This window comes from Pseudorca crassidens, chromosome 1 (assembly GCF_039906515.1).
Source record: "Pseudorca crassidens isolate mPseCra1 chromosome 1, mPseCra1.hap1, whole genome shotgun sequence".
In the NCBI taxonomy this organism is placed as follows: domain Eukaryota; kingdom Metazoa; phylum Chordata; class Mammalia; order Artiodactyla; family Delphinidae; genus Pseudorca; species Pseudorca crassidens.
Genome location: NC_090296.1, coordinates 178,481,141 through 178,499,848, shown reverse-complemented (window position 1 = coordinate 178,499,848; position 18,708 = coordinate 178,481,141). Strand labels below are relative to the sequence as shown.

Genomic DNA, 18,708 nt, shown 5'->3' with positions numbered 1-18,708 from the left:
AGCACGCACGCTAGCCAAATAGAGTAGGAGGAGGGCACTGGACCAGACTCTGTTACCCTGGTAACTGCAGGGCATTACCCTTTGCAGATGAGACTGTGGTTTGGCCATTTGAACATACCTGCCTAAAAGCAGAGGAGAATTTTTTTTCCTGATTTTAAGTATTAAGGTAAAGAGTTTCATCTTTATCTTAACGGAGGCTAAAATGGACTGATTTACAAGCATCACTTGAAAAAAAAAAACAAACTGAGCACTTAAGATTCATCTTTCCTTTTCGTTACAAGTTTGCTTTGAAATATGGTCCTTAAGATTCCCTTGAAGATGACCCTTTAAGAACGTCCTATCACAGAGTTATTGCAAGGAAACAAATGCCCCTCAGAAAATGAATTTTTTTTGTTAAGGTGATACATACAAAAATAGGTTAGTTCGTTAGCAGCTATAATTTGAACCTTGTACAAAATATATGGCTTTAATTACTAGGGTTTTGGGCACAAGAAATGGCCAGAGTAACAGTCAGTATAATTATGAATAAGTAGGTAGAAAAGATTATGAATAAACAGAAGGAAAGGATATAACCATTTAAAAGAAAATACCTGAGAATAAGTATAAAATGCAAAAACAAAGTTGCTTATACTTAAGATAGATCTCTAAATTTATTTTTCAAAAATGCCATTATGAGAACAAATGTACTAACATATAGTCAAGTTCACCTTAATCACAACGAAGTCATAGGATAAGAAAAAAAGAAAGAATCCTCAAATACAAGGGATATTTAAAATGTTAGCCATATCAAGATCCTCTATTTTTAAACACTGTGTAACATGGCATCTCGCTATATAAAAAGGAAATAACAGGGCCCAAGAATCCTTTAAACAAATCCAACATAAACAGGAGTAAAATAAAGACTATTTTTAAGAACCTGTAAAATCAAAGCACCCATTTAAATGAAGACCATCAAGAATCTATGAGATTATTTCAGGAGGACAAGACCTGGGCGAGACACTAAATACTGTCGTTCTAAGGAAAACATTACAATCATTTTATGTAACTTACAAGGCAAATTAATACTATGAAAAACGTCCTTCACAGCACATTTAGGAGTTTGAGTTTAAATAATACTCAACAGGAAAGAAACAGATTCTGTGACAGTGGCTGAGACATACAACAAAAGGGTGTGACTTTCAAGTGTGGTCCTTCCGGGTCTATTTTAAGAGGTTTTAGACTCCAGCCTGAAATAGTTTTGATAATAATGCTTGTGGCTACAACTCAGCATGTAAGACATTGTCTGGGACAAAACCAGTTCTTTTCATGCTGTGTAACTTAGTTCGCTGTTTTTTCCCTTTTAAATTAATCCTGAGATCTTGCTCACAGAACATGGGGGATGTTAAGAATCTTTTGTTTCCTTCTGTTTACCAGCCACCTTGGAACATGCAAAACTAAAATTAGGTGATAAATTAAAATTAGGTGATAAATGACATCTTTAAAAGCATACTTCACTAACAAAGGAACTCTCTTGCTTAGTTGGAAGCTTATTTGGACTATTTAATTGGGAACAGAACACGTTGAGGAAAAAGTACTTTGGTTCAACGAAAAGTTATGGAGATGTGTCCTTAAAAGACTTCCTTATTAGGAAGTAACAATTTCTATGTCATTATCTCAATACTGAGATGGCTTGTGTATCAAAAGAATAGGAAGTGCTTGCATCCTGTAGTTATGTAATAGGGTTTTAAGAAGTTTATATATATATGTAATAATGAATGTATGTGTGCACATCATCTATATCTGTATATAACATATATGTACCTATAAACACATATTATGTACATGTATATACACAGTACACGCTCGTATATATATCTCCCAGTAACACAGACTCTGTAGTCTGATGAGACTTACTTTCTTAAAACTACCACCTTTTCCAAACTCAGCCTTTCCATTCCACTCCCATAACTCAACGTTACAGTAAATCATACTCTAAAGGCTTCAATTTTCAATTAAAAAAAAATCTGGGCAAACCAAATTAGAAGAAACAAAGGCATATTTAGGCTAACATACTGTCTTTCACCTTTCAAAAACAAACAAAAAACCAAAACAGTATTTTAAGACACTATGAAAATTGAACAAGCACGTCTTTATTTTCTTGGAAAGGAGGGGATGGTCCCTTTCTTAGAGAAACGAGTATGAGAGATCTAAACTGGCTTTCGTGTCATGCACTTCGGATAAAAGTTTAGATTAGAGACTCAATAACAGAAAATTCAGACCCAATCCCCCTCCTCCTAGATCCAAAAAACATATGGCATTTACAAATCATTGAAACCTGTAGGTGTTCAAGGTTATTCTCCGAGCTCTTGGAAACGGGAAGATGTGGTGCGGGATGCTCTCGTTCGGAAGGATGTCCCAGCTCGGATGCGGGCCAGAGCGGGGTAGACAGTCGGCTGACTCCCGGGCCCCCATCGCTGGTCCTCCACGGGGTTCCGCAGTCCGGGCTTTGGTCTGTGCTGTGCGCATGTGCACATCCACGTTCGGCCACACGTACCTGGTCACCCTAACTCCCCCAGCGCCGCCCACTTTCCGTCACAAGTTCTCCTTCAGGAGGCCGAGCTTCCGCAGGGCCTCCCGACGGGCCTCCTCCGTGGAGCCCCGGCCCGAGAACTGGACAGTGATGCCCTGGGGTCTGAACCCCACAGCCCGGGGGAGCGAGCCCGACCGCTTCCTGGCGTCCTGGCCGCAGTCCGGCTGCCGGGGTGCAAGTTTGCTGGGGAGGGCCGGGTCCGGACGGAAGGTGACCGTCTTCCCTGTAGAGACAAAGGGCCCGGGATGGCTCTTGAGGATGTCGTGGAGGCTCTGGAAGCCGTTGGCCATCGGTAAGGGCTGTTCCGTCTGCACGCCTCTGGACTGCTGGCCGCCGTGCGCCCCTGCCCGCGCGGGAACAGCCTCCCGGGCCGGGGCCGGCTGGCTCTGTTCCGGGGAGATGCTTCTCCTCTGCTCGGTGGGCTCGCTCCTCTGGGCCCGGTCCTCCGTTTCCCCCACGGAGAGGAAGGAGACCCCATTGATGTTGGCCAGGACCTGGGCTTTGCGCTCCTGCACGTTGACCGCGGCCTTGGAGATGGTCTTATTGAAGTCCTTCCCCGCGCTGTTGGTCACGCTGATGTTGCTCGGGAAGCGATGGATCTTGGGCGCCGGCTGTGCGGCGTGTCTGTGCCACAGCGAGTGGTCTCCGTGTCGAGGGGCCACGGAAGTCAGCGTCCTCCATCCTGCAGGCCTGCCCTCTTTGGACGGGGATGTGGGCGAGAGCCCTTCGTTCCCTGCCAGCTTCTCAGACATCTTCTGGGCGAGGACGAGCGGAGTGGGGACCGAGCGGGCCAGTTTGGGGTGCTCTGCTGGAGTAGGAGGGGGCTCTCTCCCGGGGTGGGCCGGGGCTGCTGCGGGGACAGGGCTGGGAGGCGGCAGGGGCAGGGCCTCGGGACCTGGGGGGTCTGGAGGGGGAGACTTCTCAGCATCCTCTTTCCTGAGGACAGCAGTGTCTTCCTTTCCAACAGCACCAGCCCCTGAAAAGTAGCAAGGATCCTCATAAGCTACCACCATATGCAGAAATAAATGCATCACGTTTCCTTTTCACTGAATTTACAAAGGTCTCAAAGGGATTCAATACCAATTTCAACGGTACCTCTTGTAAGCTAAACTCCCTCTACCCTATTCCCTGGACTAGCGAAAGAGAACATAGTATATGATTCTCATAATCACCTGATGAGAAAGAATGAATTAGCAGTGGTGAAAGATGTGCAAGCCAGAAACAGTCAGTACCTGGGAAGCATATGATGAATGCAAGTTTCTAAGGAGCCATCATCCTGAGACATGTAACAGGAGGAAACAACAGCTTACCTTATGGGGGATTTTACAGAGGGGAAATGGAGGCTGGGAAGTTTGTGGTACCCACCATCCCCTCCCTCAGGTCTCTCTAGATGAAGGATAATTGGATGTTTCACTTTCCTCTAGAAACAGAAATGTTTCCTGACAGCCTCCAGTACAGTTTAATACACCAGCCTATGATTCTTTACTATATCCTAACATACGTGATCACAGATCACCTAACACTTTTCTGCACGAGTATTTATACACCCGTGTCTGCTGCAAAATTGGGAGCTATGTATTATATTTATCTTTATATCCTCAGAATCTCACACGATGCCTGCCACAGAGTGGGCACTTAAAGTTGTTATGAAAACATCATGTTAGAGAACTGATGGGCAAGTGGCTTACTTTCAAAGAAATGTTTTCCTAGGCACAATTATATGATGTGACATTTTTAAGGGATCAGTGGTTCAAATTAATTTTAGAAACTAAACTTCAAAGAAGAAGTGATAAAAAGGGGAAGTTCATATTAAGTCTGTTCTTTGAAGAGATGGCTGCAAACTCAGCCCCATATTTGGAACATATAACCAATAGTACATGAAATTCTGTGTAATACACAGCCTTGTTTACAAAAAATAAAGGGGTGGGGATATATTTCTAGAGGCTTGTGACAAATGGAAGTATTTTGTAGTCAACAGAGCAAAGATATTTTCCATCCTATTTTTCCCTCATCTTTTCCAATTCTTATCCCCTTGTCCACATTTCCAATCAGGAAAAAAAAAATTGGAAGAACGTTTTCTCCTTGTCCATGTCCCTCTGGTTCTATCACAGAACTCAAGGGGCAAAAAGCATACGTCTCCTCTGATGCCACCCTGAATCAAGCAAACTTTACAAAGCAGATGCTGAGCTGAATTTTTGTTCTGATCATTTTTGTTTTCCTGAACCAGCTGACTTTTCAGTTCAAACACTCCCACCTTGGAATAGGGGTATAACCTTGCACAAGAATTGAGATTGAACCTCAAAGGCTAAAGTACAAGTCCTTTGTATATTTTCTTTGTAGAATGGGATTGTTTCCTGAAGCCATTTCCAGTTTTCTTTTTTCTTTTATCCATGTATGCAATGTTTGTTTGCCCAATTAGTCTCATTCTTTATTCTTGCCCTTTTGAAATTTCCCTTCCATGTGTTTTCATCCTAATATGCCATGAAAGCACCTATTTAGTTGGACAATCAGACCACCAAGAGGATGCTTCTACCCTACAAAAATCTGATCAGCCCCACGAACTACTATACTGGCTGGAAACACAGAGAACACGACAGAAAGGAGGGCCTCTGTGTCTTGTACCACACGACAAGCCACGTCAGAGGTGGGGGACCTGTTCTCTGGTCCTCACCTGCTGCCTCCGTCACATCCTGAAGGCTCTTGGGTTCCCCGGCTCCAGGGCCCAGCTGCACTAAGTCCACTACGTCCTCTGGCTCGGAGGGACCAGAAGTGCTCTCTTCCAGAGACCGCGGAGAGTGGCACTGAGCATCACCATCACACAGCACCTGTTCCTCAAAGTCGTCTTCCAGGGAATCAATCGTCTCTTCAAAAAACAGGAGGACGTCCTTTTCCTCATGTGTGAGGTACTTCAGGCTCTCATCATCCTGTACAAAAGGTTTGGACATGAGGAATGAAAGCAACAGTGGTTTCACTGAAGGGAAAACACCCCACAACAATGTAGGGATCAATACAGAGCCTGGGGTGGAATTCATGGCATCCTCCAATTTCCCGTCTGGGGAGAGTGCACCATCCAGGCAACCCTGCTGGCGCACCTCTGCCTGTGTGTCCCTCACCATTCGACTTGCATGAGAAAGAAGTTTGTCCAAAAGGTGTAGCGGATTACGGATCTTAGACACTTTTGTTCCTCAGGAGTCAATGACAAGAAAGCAATTCTTCAGTACCTCCTTGGAAGAGGTCTTTTCAACTTACTGCTAACAGATGTGCTTGGTTTCCCCGTAATAGCAATGGGGGGATCTTTAGTTAAAGACAGTGGAGTGAACTCACATATTTATCTCCTCTCCCTCCAGAAACCTCACTAAAACAAAAATGGGCTTTATCTGTTTTTAAAGATACACGTCACAAAAACAAATATAGGAAATGAGGTGATAGCAACAACATTTGGGAAGGTAGACAGCAGAAGGACAGGTGGTGACTGACTCAGAGAATCCAAGAAAGGTGAATCTTAGTCAGCAGCTGGGGGTGGGGCCGGAATCAACCTGCTGTGGTGGAGAGCCCTCACGAGGCTCAGCACAGCGTCGGGGAGGTGCTGGGCAGTTCTGGAAGTGTGCCTAAGATGACATTGAAAAGAGCAGAACTGGACGAGAGTCTCTTTCAGAAGCAATCAGGTCACCCAGGCAGAAAACTAGATGTTTATTCTTAAAGAAGGTAAAGCCGGGGGGCATCAAGCCAAGTTCATGGTAAAGAACCGTTCTGAAAACTGGGAGTCAGGGAATCACACTGACCCTCTGGACAGAGGATTGGAAGGGTCTTCTCTGGGGAAGTGAATGGTCCAAGAGCTAAGAGGTGGACACCTTGGGCTCCCCAGGGAAACAGCTCAGCAAGATCACTCTACCAGTGAAATCACCGTCAACAAACCCCAGCACAGAATTCTTAATCAGTTTCTTAACATTCTGCTCTTAAGTGTGTTCATATAGCTAATGATCACCAAGCAGCTGAGAAAAACCTTTAACATGAAAGACACATCAAAACAAGATAAGAAGGAAAAAAAGGCAACTTGCAAGAAACAAACTATGCAGAATGGTGAAAATTCCAAAAAGATGATCATGAACATCCTCAGAGGGATCAGAGGAGAGGCTGAAACCATAAACAAGAATCTGATGCTATTTTAAAAAACTAGAAGACAGAAAAGAGCTCTTAGAAATTAAAACTATGACAGAAAAAAATGAAATAGAAACCTAGAGATAAAGTAGAGAAACCGGAAAAGTACAACAAAAAGTCAAAAAAATTTTTTTAAACAGAAAACTAGAGAATACGAGTGGGAGGGCCAACATCTGAATAATGTGTTCCAGAAAGAGGAATGAGGAAAAATAGAGGGGAAGAAATGATCAAAGTAAACAAGTAAAATTATTCAAGGAAATGTCCTTAAACAGAAGGATGTGCGTTTCCAGATCAAAGGGTCGTGAGAATAACCTGATGAACAGGAATAAAACAGACCTATGCCAAGGCCCATCCATTGAAATTTCAGCCATGGGAGACGAGGCGAGATACTAAAAGCTTTCCAGAGTGGAAAACGGGTCACATAACAAAACATCAGGAGTCAGAACAGCAACAGACTTCTCAGCAGCAGCTTTAGAAGCCAGAAGACGATGTTGTGATTCCTTTAAAATTCCAGATGAATTCAGGGCTAGAATTCGTACATAATCAAGTTAAAGTTAGAGTAGAATAATGGTGGGTTTTTTTTTCAATTAATTAATTAATTAATTTTTGTCTACGTTGGGTCCTCGTTGCTGCTTTCTCTAGTTGTGGAGAGTGGGGCCTACTCTTCGTCGCAGTGTGCGGTTTTCTCGTTACGGTGGTTTCTCTTGTTGCGGAGCACGGGCTCTAGGCGCGCAGGCTTCAGTAGTTGTGGTGCACGGGCTCAGTTGCTCTGCGGCATTGGGATCTTCCTGGACCAGGGCTCGAACTTGTGTCCCCTGCATTATTGGCAGGTGGATTCTTAACCACTGCACCACCAGGGAAGTCCCAATAATTTTTAAGACACACAAGGTCTAACCAGCAGATCTCCCATGCGTGCCTTTCTCAGGAAGCTACTGCAGCGGGGTGGAGGTAGGGCTGTTCCCCTAGACAAGGGAGGAGCCAAGAAGAAAAACCTGGGAGCCAGAATATAGGAGAGAATGAGAGAAAGCGGAGGAACCCCAGGATAACAGTGCTGTCCCCAGGATGTCAGCTGTGCAGTGAACAACCAACCTAGTTCAGAGCAAGCCATGGGGCCACACAGAACATGAACAAAGAAAGCAAATAAAACCAAAGCAATTATCAACCACAGGAAAAACTAAAGTTATGAGACAAAGCATGTATCTGTGAGTCAATTCCTCTATAGCAACACCCCCCCACACCCACAGGTATACTAATTATATCAGTATTTATGGTAGCAAGAAAATGAGAAACCACCTAAAATGTCCAACAATAAAGGTATGTTTGAACAAATCAGGGCACATTCACAGATGGGATATTATACAGCCATTTTAAATGGTGTTTTCAAAAGAATATAATGTTAAGTGAAAAAAAATGCAGATAAGCAAGAGTTGCCTTGATTTAAATATCAATATATGCATACTTCATATATCCACAAATACAAAAAGTACTGAAAGGATAAAATGTCAATAGTGGGGGAAAATGAAGGTAAATAACAAACAGGAATGAGTTAAAAGTCGTTGCCTCCAGTGAGTCGGAAATGGGGGGAGGGGTACAAGTAAGACTAATGCTTTTTATAAACCTTATAAAAGTATTTGAGTCTGTACGATGAAAATAAATTTTGATAAAACAACAGGAAAAAATATAGTGGAAGCAAAGGTGACTATGAGTTGGTCCATGTGGTATAGAATAATGCACTTCATACCGTGATCTGAGACGTCTTCAAATGCCCACCTGTCCAGGCCCATCACAGAGCCTGCAGTGTCCAGAGGTTTAGAGACTTGTCTTTAGTTTCAGGCACAGTATATACTTGTTTGGGGGATGATTAGCACAAGAACACATGCAAATTTCTCAAACTAGCTTGGCCATGTTAGCTGAATCCTGAAGGAAGTCCACTCAGGAAAAGGGGACTGTCCATGGCATGGGTTCAGTAAATAGGAATAACAGAATATTGCTGGGGAGAGATACCTACCGCATGGCTTAGGTAGCAGAACAGAACACTGCTGGGAAGAGAAGCAATATGTACCTATATACAACTGCTGGGTCATAAGATACGTGTCTGCTTTGGTAGACATAGCCTAACAGTTCTCCCAAGCGGCTGGACCAACACACACTGGTTAGTGCATGGCCCTGCATGTGGTAGCATCTCCTTTTGATATTCAGTACATTCCCAAGAAGACAGCAGTGTTGAGATTTTTTTCCTCATGATACTTAATTGGCTGTTTGGAGATCCTCTTATGAAGTGCCTGTTCAAGTCTTTTGCCTATTTTTCTATCAAGTTGTCTTTAAAGAAATAATTTGTAGGAGTTCTTTTATGCATACTTGATACAAATCCTTTGTGGGTGTATTTATTGCAAATAGTTTTTCCTACCCAGTGGCTTGCTTTTTCTCTCTGTTAATGGGGGTCTTCTGGTGACTAGTCCTTAATTTTAGTGTAGTACAATGTATCAGTCTTTTCTTCAGAGCTTTTTGTGTCCTATTTAAGACACCACTACCTACTCCATGGTCATGAAGACGTTCACCTGCTTTTATTTATTCTAAAAGCATGGTTGTTTTTAAACTTCCATATTTGTGCTACAATTCATCGGAAAGAACTTTTGTGTATGGTGTGAGGTCACAATTCACTGTTTCCTACACTGATACCCAACTGTTCCGGCAAAACTGCTTGAAAAGACTATCGTTTCTGGACTTCCCTGGTGGCACTGTGGTTAAGAATCTGCCTGTCGATGCAGGGGAGACAGGTTCGAGCCCTGGTCCAGGAAGATCCCACATGCCTCAGAGCAGCTAAGCCTGTACGCCACAACTACTGAGCCTGCACTCTAGAGCCCACGAAGCACAACTACTGAGCCCACGTGCCACAACTACTGAAGCCCACGCGCCTAGAGCCCATGCTCCACAAGAGAAGCCACCGCAATGAGAAGCCCGCGCACTGCAACAAAGAGTAGCCCCTGCTCGCCGCAACTAGAGAAAAGCCCGTGCGCAGCAACGAAGACCCAATGCAGCCAAATAAAAAAAAAAAAAAAAAAAAGACTATCGTTTCCCCACTGCAGGTCCCCTTGGTTGTAAATCAGGTGACAGGTCATGAGTCCATCTGTTTCTAGGTTCTCTTTTCTGTTCATTTGTCTACTTGTCTGTTTGTACAATGATAAAACACTGTTTTAATTATAACATTATAGTGTGTCCCGAGTTTGAAGCCCTCCTGTTTTGCTGTTAAGTCTGTGCTGGCCCTTTTTATTTCCAGTATCAGCTGATCAATTTCCATATACACATAAATATACACACACACCCATGCTGGGATTTTGATTGGACTTCATGGAAGTTCTTCAAATTGAGTAGAACTGATGTCTCACAATATTTTTTCTATCCGTATGGTGGCTAATCTAATTTAGATTAGTGGCTCTTAAAGTGTGGTCCTTCACCCAGCAGTGGCAGCAGCACCCACGAACTTGTTAGAAATACAAATTCTTGGGCCCCATCTCAGATCTACTGAATCAGAAACTTTAAGGGGTTGGGCCTTCAATCTCTTTCAACAGACCCTCTGGGTAATACTGATGAACTAACGTTTGATATGCTTTGATCCGGTTCTTTATTTTCTCTCAATAATATCTTGTAATTTCCAGTGTAGAGATTTTACAGATTTTGTTCTCTCTCCTCTTAGGTATTTGATGTTTTGCGATGCTATTAGAAATGGCATCACTTTGAACATTTTCTAAATGTTTCTGGTCTATAGAAATACAAGATATACTGATCTTGAAATAAGCAAATGTAACAAATTTGCTGCACAGTACTAACAGTTTATCTTAGGTGCTTTTCAGTTTTCTACATAAACAGTGGTGTCTATAAATGAGAGGTTTTTATTTCCTCCTTTCCATTCCTCATGCCTTTCATTTTCTTCATTCTGCCTTATCGTACCACCAGGGTCCTCCAGTTAGCTGAACAGAAGTGGCATCTTCATCTTGTTCCCAATGTTGGGGAGAAAGCTTTCAATATTCCACCATTAAGTACAGTGTTTGCTGTAGGTTTTTAAAAGATGATCTTCATCAGATTAAGAAAGCTGTCTTCTATTCCTAGTTTGCTAAGTGTGTTTGTCTTTAAAATAATGAATGGGTTTTGAACTCTGTCAAAGGCTTTTTCTTCATTTATTGCAGTGGTTCTCAGCTGGGGATGATTTTACCCTCCCTGGGGCATTTGGCAATGTCTGGAGACAATTTTAGTTGTCACAATTTTCTCATTTATTCTGTTAATGTACTGAAGTATGGTGATTGATTTTCAACTATTAAACCAACCTTACATTCTTCGAATAAGTCCAACTTGGTTGTGATGTTATTAGCCTTTTTATACAACACTGAATCTGATTTGCTAACATTTTGTTTAGAATTTTTGCATATATATCCACAAGACAGATTATAATTTTCCTTTCATTATAATCAGATTTTGTATGGATTTCCTTTTTTAAGTTTGAACTTAGGAAACAGTGTGCCCTTAGATTTTAGTTCATGGCATATCTTTCTGTTCCACTTCTTTTGAGATTGGGTGGGGCTGGGGGTGGGAACAGAGTGATTTTAAGGAAAAATTGTCTCCAGTTCAAATTGTAAGAGTTTTGTATTAACTAGATCTCTGTAAGTTTATCAGTTTACATATCTAGCAGTTGTGTAGCCCTTAAGAACTTCAATTTTCCCCTCTAATAAGAGGATCCATGTGAAGGCACATTAGAAGAGTAGCAGGATACTACAGGGGAAAATGGGCACCAGGCGTTCCTTATTTAATACTTTTTATTGAGCACTGAACCAAAGAAGAGAGGAATAGGTTTTAACAAAAGAACCAGGGTTAAAATCTTATAAGTCCTTCATGTCTACAGAATATATGACTAATGGGTTTACACTTAATTCTGAGAACTCCAGGATCTGGCCCTACCTACCTTTTAAATTTATTTATTTACTTACTTACTTTTGGCTGTGTTGGGTCCTCGTTGCTGTGCACAGGCTTTCTCTAGTTGCGGCGAGCGGGGGCCACCCTACTTACCTTTTAAATGTCACTCCTACTCCTCTCCCCTTTATACTCTATAGCAGGGCTGGTAAACTTTTTCTGTAAAGGGCCAGATAGTAAATATTTGGGGCTTTGCAGTCTTAATGGTGGCAACTATTCAACTCTGTCAACACAGTGTGAAAGTTACAGGTGATATGTAAATGAATGAGCTTATTAGCTTTGTTACAATAAAACTTTATTTACAAAAACAAGCGGGGGGCCACATTTAGTCCACAGAGTGGGGTTTGCTAATTCTTGCCCTATAATCAAATCAAATCACTTGCTATTTCCTAGACCTGTTTCTCTGTCAGCAATGCCCATGACTGGACAGCCACATCTCACCTGTCCTTCCTGGTCCAATTTAAATGTCACCACACCTCCAGCCTACCCCCATAGCACCCACTGAATCATGCATTCAAATATCTGAGCATCTAGTAAGCATCGGGCAATGTATATACGAGGGTGTAAATAATGTTCTTGCTGTCTGGTTTAGTTCATCTAATGAGGGCTTCAGACAAGAAAGTAGACAAAGTGGCTATAACAAGGTGACTATGGCCAGTTAGGGAAACATAGTATGGGTGTCAATTCACACTTTTGGGACAGGGGTTCTGATATGGAAAAACTCTGGAGGTGAAATGATTGTCAATAATCTGAAAGAAGTGGGCGAGAGTTCAACAAAAAGGGACCAGGGGTAGTTAGATACGTATTTTGGAGAGATCACATTGGCAATAGTGTGGAAAATAGGAAACAGTATGGACAACTGAATATGGAAACAATTTAGACAAAAGTTAAAAGTCACCTAAAGTAGAGCCATGGTGATGGGAACAGAGAGAAGCAGATGAGTTGCGGGTTATTTAACAGGAAGAATTGACTCTTCGTATAAAACTCTATTTTTTACCGTAGTTGCTCATCACCTATGCGTTTCACCTTTGCTGGACTTTATATGTAGAGGAAAGAACCATGTCTGAGGCATCTGTGAACTCTGCACAGAGCTGAGAGTTTGTCTCGTGTCCAGGATGCAGTCACTGTAACCGCAGTGTCAGCTGCCTCCTCACCATGTAGGTCTGTCTTGGCCCTCTGGCCACCAGCACACGAAACTTTCATAAAAAATCCAGCGATGCTACTCGTTTTGTGATTTTTCTAGACTTATTGCGGGTTGGCAGGTGGCACAGAGCATCCTGCCTCCTCTTTCCTCCTCTTTCCTCTTAATCTAGCCTGAGTCTTGCTAGATTACCCCACGCCCATCATTCAGCACACACCACACCAACCCTGCTCCTCCCAGAGTCACCCTAAGACATTTCGCATTTTTCTTCTCTCCATGCAGAGAAGTTCAGCTTGGTGATTCAACCACCACCATGACAAAAAACCCTGCAAGTCTAAAATGAATAGGGCTCTTAGCATGACAAAGATTCCTCTAGTTAATAATTACAACCACCATGGATGTTGTTAGGGTGACGTGATAATGGTAACAACGGGAACCAAAAAAGTCTTAGCCCCAACTATTTGTTGAAGTAAACGTCTTGGGGAAATAAATTAATGCTCTCTACCCTTTTCCTCCTACTTTGACCTTCCCAACTCAGTGTTTCAATAGGGTTATTCCCAAGATTTTAGATAATCTATTGATACTTTGGCTGGGTATAATGATTTCTCTTTGGTTAGACAGACAGTAGAATTAAATAGGCAACTGACCTGTAACACGCCGTCAGCTTAAGACACACTCCCATTTCCCAATTAAGTGAGCGGCAAAAGTGAGAATGGGGTATATAAACCCCGCACGTCCAATCCAACCTCAAAGCAAGGAGTCCCAACATAATATTTCATTTGGAAAATAAGCTTAGAAAGGGAAGCTCCTATTCAACCATTTTATGTTGTGTGACAAACTACAGGACTCACATGCTGACAGATGCAACGCGGAGATCAGTCAGTCCAGCTCCCTCACCTGAAGGTGTGAAAACCGGGTGCAGAGGCAATGTAATGACTTTCCAAGGGTCGCACAACTATTTTGTAGAGCAGCCAAGGCCAGAACCAGTTCTCTGCTTGCTTTCTGTTCTGTTCTACTTATTTCCCTTTTTTTTAAATAAATTTATTTATTTATTTTTGGCTGCATTGGGTCTTCATTGCTGTGCGTGGGCTTTCTCTAGTTGCGGCGAGCGCGGGCTTCTACCCTTCGTTGCGGTGCGCGGGCTTCTCACTGCGGTGGCTCCTCTTGTCGTGGAGCACGGGCTCTAGGCACTCGGGCTCAGTAGTTGTGGCACGCAGGCTCTAGACCACAGGCTCAGTAGTTGTGGTGCACAGGCTTAGTTGCTCCGCGGCATGAGGGATCTTCCCAGACAAGGGCTTGAACCCGTGTCCCCTGCATTGGCCAACGGATTCTTAACCACTGCTCCACCAGGGACATCCCCATAAATCAGTTTTAACCAGGCTGGTCAGCGATCAGAGCCCCAGGTCCTGGCAGACTCAGATTCTTGCGTCATCAACTATCCAAGGTGTCTCTCGAGCGTTAGAGGCTGGAGGACAGGCTGGGTGACTTGTTCGTGATCAGCCTGGCCTTGAGTCTTGACCTAAGGGGCAGGGCTAACCACGCCGTGGACTCTGTTGCCTAATTCCCCAAACAAGAAGCTGCCCTCCAAATGAACCCGGACTCTGCCTGTACCTAGGAGAGGAAAGGAAGCAGAAACAGAGAAAAGCTGCAGTGCCAAGGGCTGGTGAGCCAGGAATTCAGGGCCAGAAAAGGGGCACGTGGCCCTTGGCTGAGAGAGTTCTGTCTACACCTCTATTCCCAGGAGATGCTGCTGCTGCCTCTCTCAGGCAGGGACGTTAAAGAGGAAGACGTGGGCCTCGGGGAAGAGGCAGAGCCTGAAGGGCAAGGCAGCGAGCGCAGGCACATCTATGGAGCCAGGAAGCAGATGAGAGGTTGCCCAGGGCCTAGGGCAGTTGGAGGGAAGCGGGGAGTGACTGCTAGTGGGCACAGGTTTCTTTTGGGTGATAAAGATATTCTAAATTTGGTTGTGATGATGGCTGCACATCTCTGTGAATCTACTAAAAACCACTGAATGGCATACTGTAATGGGTGAGCCACAGGGTATGTGAATTACATCTCAATAACGCTGTTACAATACATTTAAGAAAAAAAAGCAAGGCAGTGGCCCAGTGGCCCCATGTGAGGAGGGAAGAGAGCTGGCACTGTGGCCGGGGTGGCCCCTGCTTGACCACTGGTGCTATTGGATGAGAGAATTGCTAACTCAGTTCCCAAAGAACTAAGCAGAGAGGAAATGAGGATAAGAAAACATAGCAGCTTTCTTGGAAAGGGGTGAATGGAAGAGAACGAACATTTGTCCCTATTATTTGGAAGGTAGTAGGCTGACAGCAGAAAAAATTTTTTTAATTCCTTTGTATCAATGAAGTTTTTAATGAGCCAATTTGGGATGTGGAATAAAGGGAAGTTCTTTAAGGCTACAAATCTCCTGATGCTAAAAGAACGGTCTAGAAAACCATCCCTCCCCTGTGCTACCCCACCTACCATGCTGACTGCAGGTGGTGTCTACAAGCCTCTCAGGGAAACACTGTTTTGCTTCAAGAACTTGGGAGCACATGCATTTCTACCCTAATCTATGTATTATGATGGTGAAGAAATAATTTCTAATGTATTCAAACCAGAAAATTCAAAACGCCAAATCTACTGCCGTAACTGGAATGCACACTGAACAGGTCTCCCGTGAGGAGGAGGACAGAGTCCCAGACTGGGGCCATCTATCCTCTCCTGCAAAGATGACAGCAAAATTGTCCCTCTAGTCCCGGTGGAGCTCTGAGAGGAACATGGTCCTGGCTGGGTGACCAACTCTTACAACAAATGCGACCAGCAGTGATAAAAGTCAGTGATCCTAGACATACCTATGGGAGTACAAATGTGTGACAGGAGATTAGTTTTTAGGCAAATGGCAGAGAGGAAAAAACCTTTGTTTGTTTGGCTGAACAAAACAGTCGAGAAGGCTTAAAACACTCACACTAAAATAACCCCCACCTAAAAAAGCCACTGAATTAATTCAGTTCTTAGGCTTTTTTTCCTTTTGTTTTGCTTTTCTTTTAAACAAAGAAATTGGATTTGACAGCAGATTAAGACAACAGTGGTAACTCCTTGTGAAGGAGGAAAAAAAAAAAAGAACCAGCAGAACTTACCTGTATCTTCAACGAAAAATAAAAAGAAAGAAAGAAAGAAAACAAAATTTTTTAAATAAATTTATTTTATTTATTTATTTTTGGCTGTGTTACGTCTTCGTTGCTGCTCACGGGCTTTCTCTAATTGTGGCAAGCAGGGGCTACTCTTCGTTGCAGTGCACGGGCTTCTCATTGTGGTGGCCTTTCTTGTTGTGGAGCACGGGCTCCAGGCACACGGGCTTCAGTAGTTGCAGCATGCAGGCTCAGTAGTTGTGGCTCGTGGGCTCAGTAGTTGTGGCTCACGGCTCTAGAGCACAGGCTCAGTAGTTGTGGTGCATGGGCTTAGTTGCTCCGTGACATGTGGGATCTTCCTGGACCAGGGCTCGAACCCGTGTCCCCTGCATTGGCAGGCGGATTCTCAACAACTGTGCCACCAGGGAAGCCCAGAAAGAAAATTTAAGAAAGATTATGATGGCTAAAATAATTTCTTGAGATGATCAAGATGTCTTAACCCCCAACTCTCCCAGGTAGGCGGCCTTGGGTATTTGTTCAGGCAGAATGTGAGTTGATGGTCACATTCTCTTTCTACAAACACCGAAATGATCTCCCTGACACTTGAGCAAGGCTTTATTGACTTAAAAGCCCAAGGTGATGAGAGACGCCCCCCATGAGCTGAAACACAACGTAGGGGCAGTGAGAAGAAAAGAGGAATCAGTGTCTTCTGTGCTTCCGACCCCCCTGTGAATGCCACGCTTTACTTTGGCAACCTCATAAGAAAGACCATAAGTGCATGTGGCCTTTCCCACGGTTTCATTACAAGGGCTTAATTAGGGTTATTTCTAACTAGTCCCTGTTGTAATTTTTCACTATGGTTAACGTAAACCTCTACTTGTGGCCGGAAAAAGACACAGACAAGCCCGCGGGGGATGAGATATGCGAGCAGTTTTGATTACAGATGGAAAGAATCATGGCTTTGAAGGACAACGCTGGGCTCCCTGGCTGCCTTAAACTTCCCTGAACTGTTAACGTCATAAAGCGGTCCCGACTGAGAGGGAAATGCCTTAAGCGCGTGGCGTCGTGCTTGTCACACGTCCCAGAGTTCCGCGTGGCTGTCGTGTCACTAAACTGTGAGTTCCTGAAAAGATTAAAACCGAGTTTTATTCCATCACCTATCCAATCTGGTATGTGGGAGGCATTTACTGCATGTTTACTGAATTGAACTCTCCTCAAAGCAGTTTAGCTTTGTTTTAAAATAGCTGCTCTGTCCAGGAAGTTTTGGGTTCAATCTGGGGAAGGAGCCAGAGCTGAAAGGACAATGTGGTTACTACTGACCAGTCTGCTTCTCCTTCCCACGCCTCTGTTCTGTGTCTTCTCCTTGAAACTGTCTGGCGACAAGCATGTCAGAGTCCTAGTGTCCTGCTTAGACTTCAGGCGGAGCCAGACATGGAGACAGCTTCGCCCCCGCTTGCTTTACCTTCTTCCACGACCGACGGGTGAGGCCAAACGACCTCAGAGGCTTTGTAGAAGGAAGGGGTGATCAGGAGCTGACGACCGCTGTCTGATCACAGGCTTATTATGTGACTTGAGGGCTATAAGATTTGTCTGCTGAGGGACCAGGCAGGGTTTCAAGACAGTTCACTGAATATCAAATCTCCAAAAACAATGAATTTGGATCATTGGTTTTGCCCAAGTTAGAGACAAAAATGAATAGGAAGTATGCTTGGGGACTTGGGCTGTTTCCAATCCACCTTCAAAGTGGCACACACATTATGAAATTCCTTAATTCCTGTGGGTATTAAGAGCATCCCCTCTTTTCAGCTAGTTAAATCATATTCTTCTCTGGAGGAAGCTTCAGGGTGCCTGCCGGGCAGAGCAGGCTTCAGACCATGTGCATAAGAAGAACCTAAGGATCCTGGCATGAGGCAGTACTGGTCCCTGGAAGTGCACCCCGGATGTTTGATGAGATGTGTGTCTGAGATATTGGCCTTAAGAGCTTAAGAATATGTCACCTTATACCCAAAGCTTCCTTTGTCCCCTTAAAGAGCTATCATTTATGAATGTCTCTAAATCCTTCCTGAACCTTTTATTTTGAATCCCCATCACCTCTCGAGGTGGTAAGTTCCAGAACTACACTACCAACTGTACTGTACTGAAGGTGTCCTTCTTACAGTTCAAAGGAAAAAGAGACCCTCTTAGTCAAGTATACAAGGATTTGGCCAGTTTGCTCTTTTTAAAAAAAATTTATTTATTTATTTATTTATGGCTGTGTTGGGTCTTCATTGCTGCGTGTGGGCTTTCTCTAGTTGCGGTGAGCGGGGGCTACTCTTCATCGCAGCTTCTTATTGCGGTGGCGTCTCTTGTTGCGGAGCACGGACTCTAGGCACGCAGGCTCAGTAGTTGCGGCATGTGGGCTCAGTAGTTGTGGTGTGTGGACTCAGTAGCTGTGGCTCACGGGCTCTAGAGCACAGGCTCAGTAGTTGTGGCGCACAGGCTTAGTTGCTCTGCAGCATGTGGATCTTCCCGGACCAGGGATCGAACCCATGTCCCCTACATTGGCAGGCGGATTCTTAACCACTGCACCACCAGGGAAGTCCTGGCCGTTTATTCTAGTTCTAGCTATACATTTTGCTAGAAAATGTTCAGAGGAAGAATTCCTTACAAGAAAAACAATACACGTACACAACCACAACTAGCCTCTTGAGCGATAAAAAGTTCACATACTTCATCCTCCTAGAACAGCCTGGGTCATGACGGCGGCCATGTGG

General features: G+C 43.9%; 2 protein-coding genes across 2 annotated transcripts in view; one reads left to right on the top strand and one right to left on the bottom strand.

The window, feature by feature from the left end:
* The window catches only part of UPF2 (UPF2 regulator of nonsense mediated mRNA decay), a 211,880-nt gene that overhangs the window by 134,698 nt on the left and 58,474 nt on the right, over positions 1 to 18,708 (top strand). The window lies entirely within an intron of this gene.
* The window catches only part of PROSER2 (proline and serine rich 2), a 40,831-nt gene continuing 22,759 nt past the window's right edge, over positions 637 to 18,708 (bottom strand). Inside the window, exons 3-4 of the mRNA XM_067701326.1 lie at positions 5,241 to 5,493; positions 637 to 3,545 (exon numbers count right to left, since the gene is read on the bottom strand). Coding sequence (XP_067557427.1) covers positions 2,572 to 3,545; positions 5,241 to 5,493 — 1,227 coding nt within the window. The 3' untranslated portion in view covers positions 637 to 2,571. The remainder of the gene's footprint in view (positions 3,546 to 5,240; positions 5,494 to 18,708) is intronic.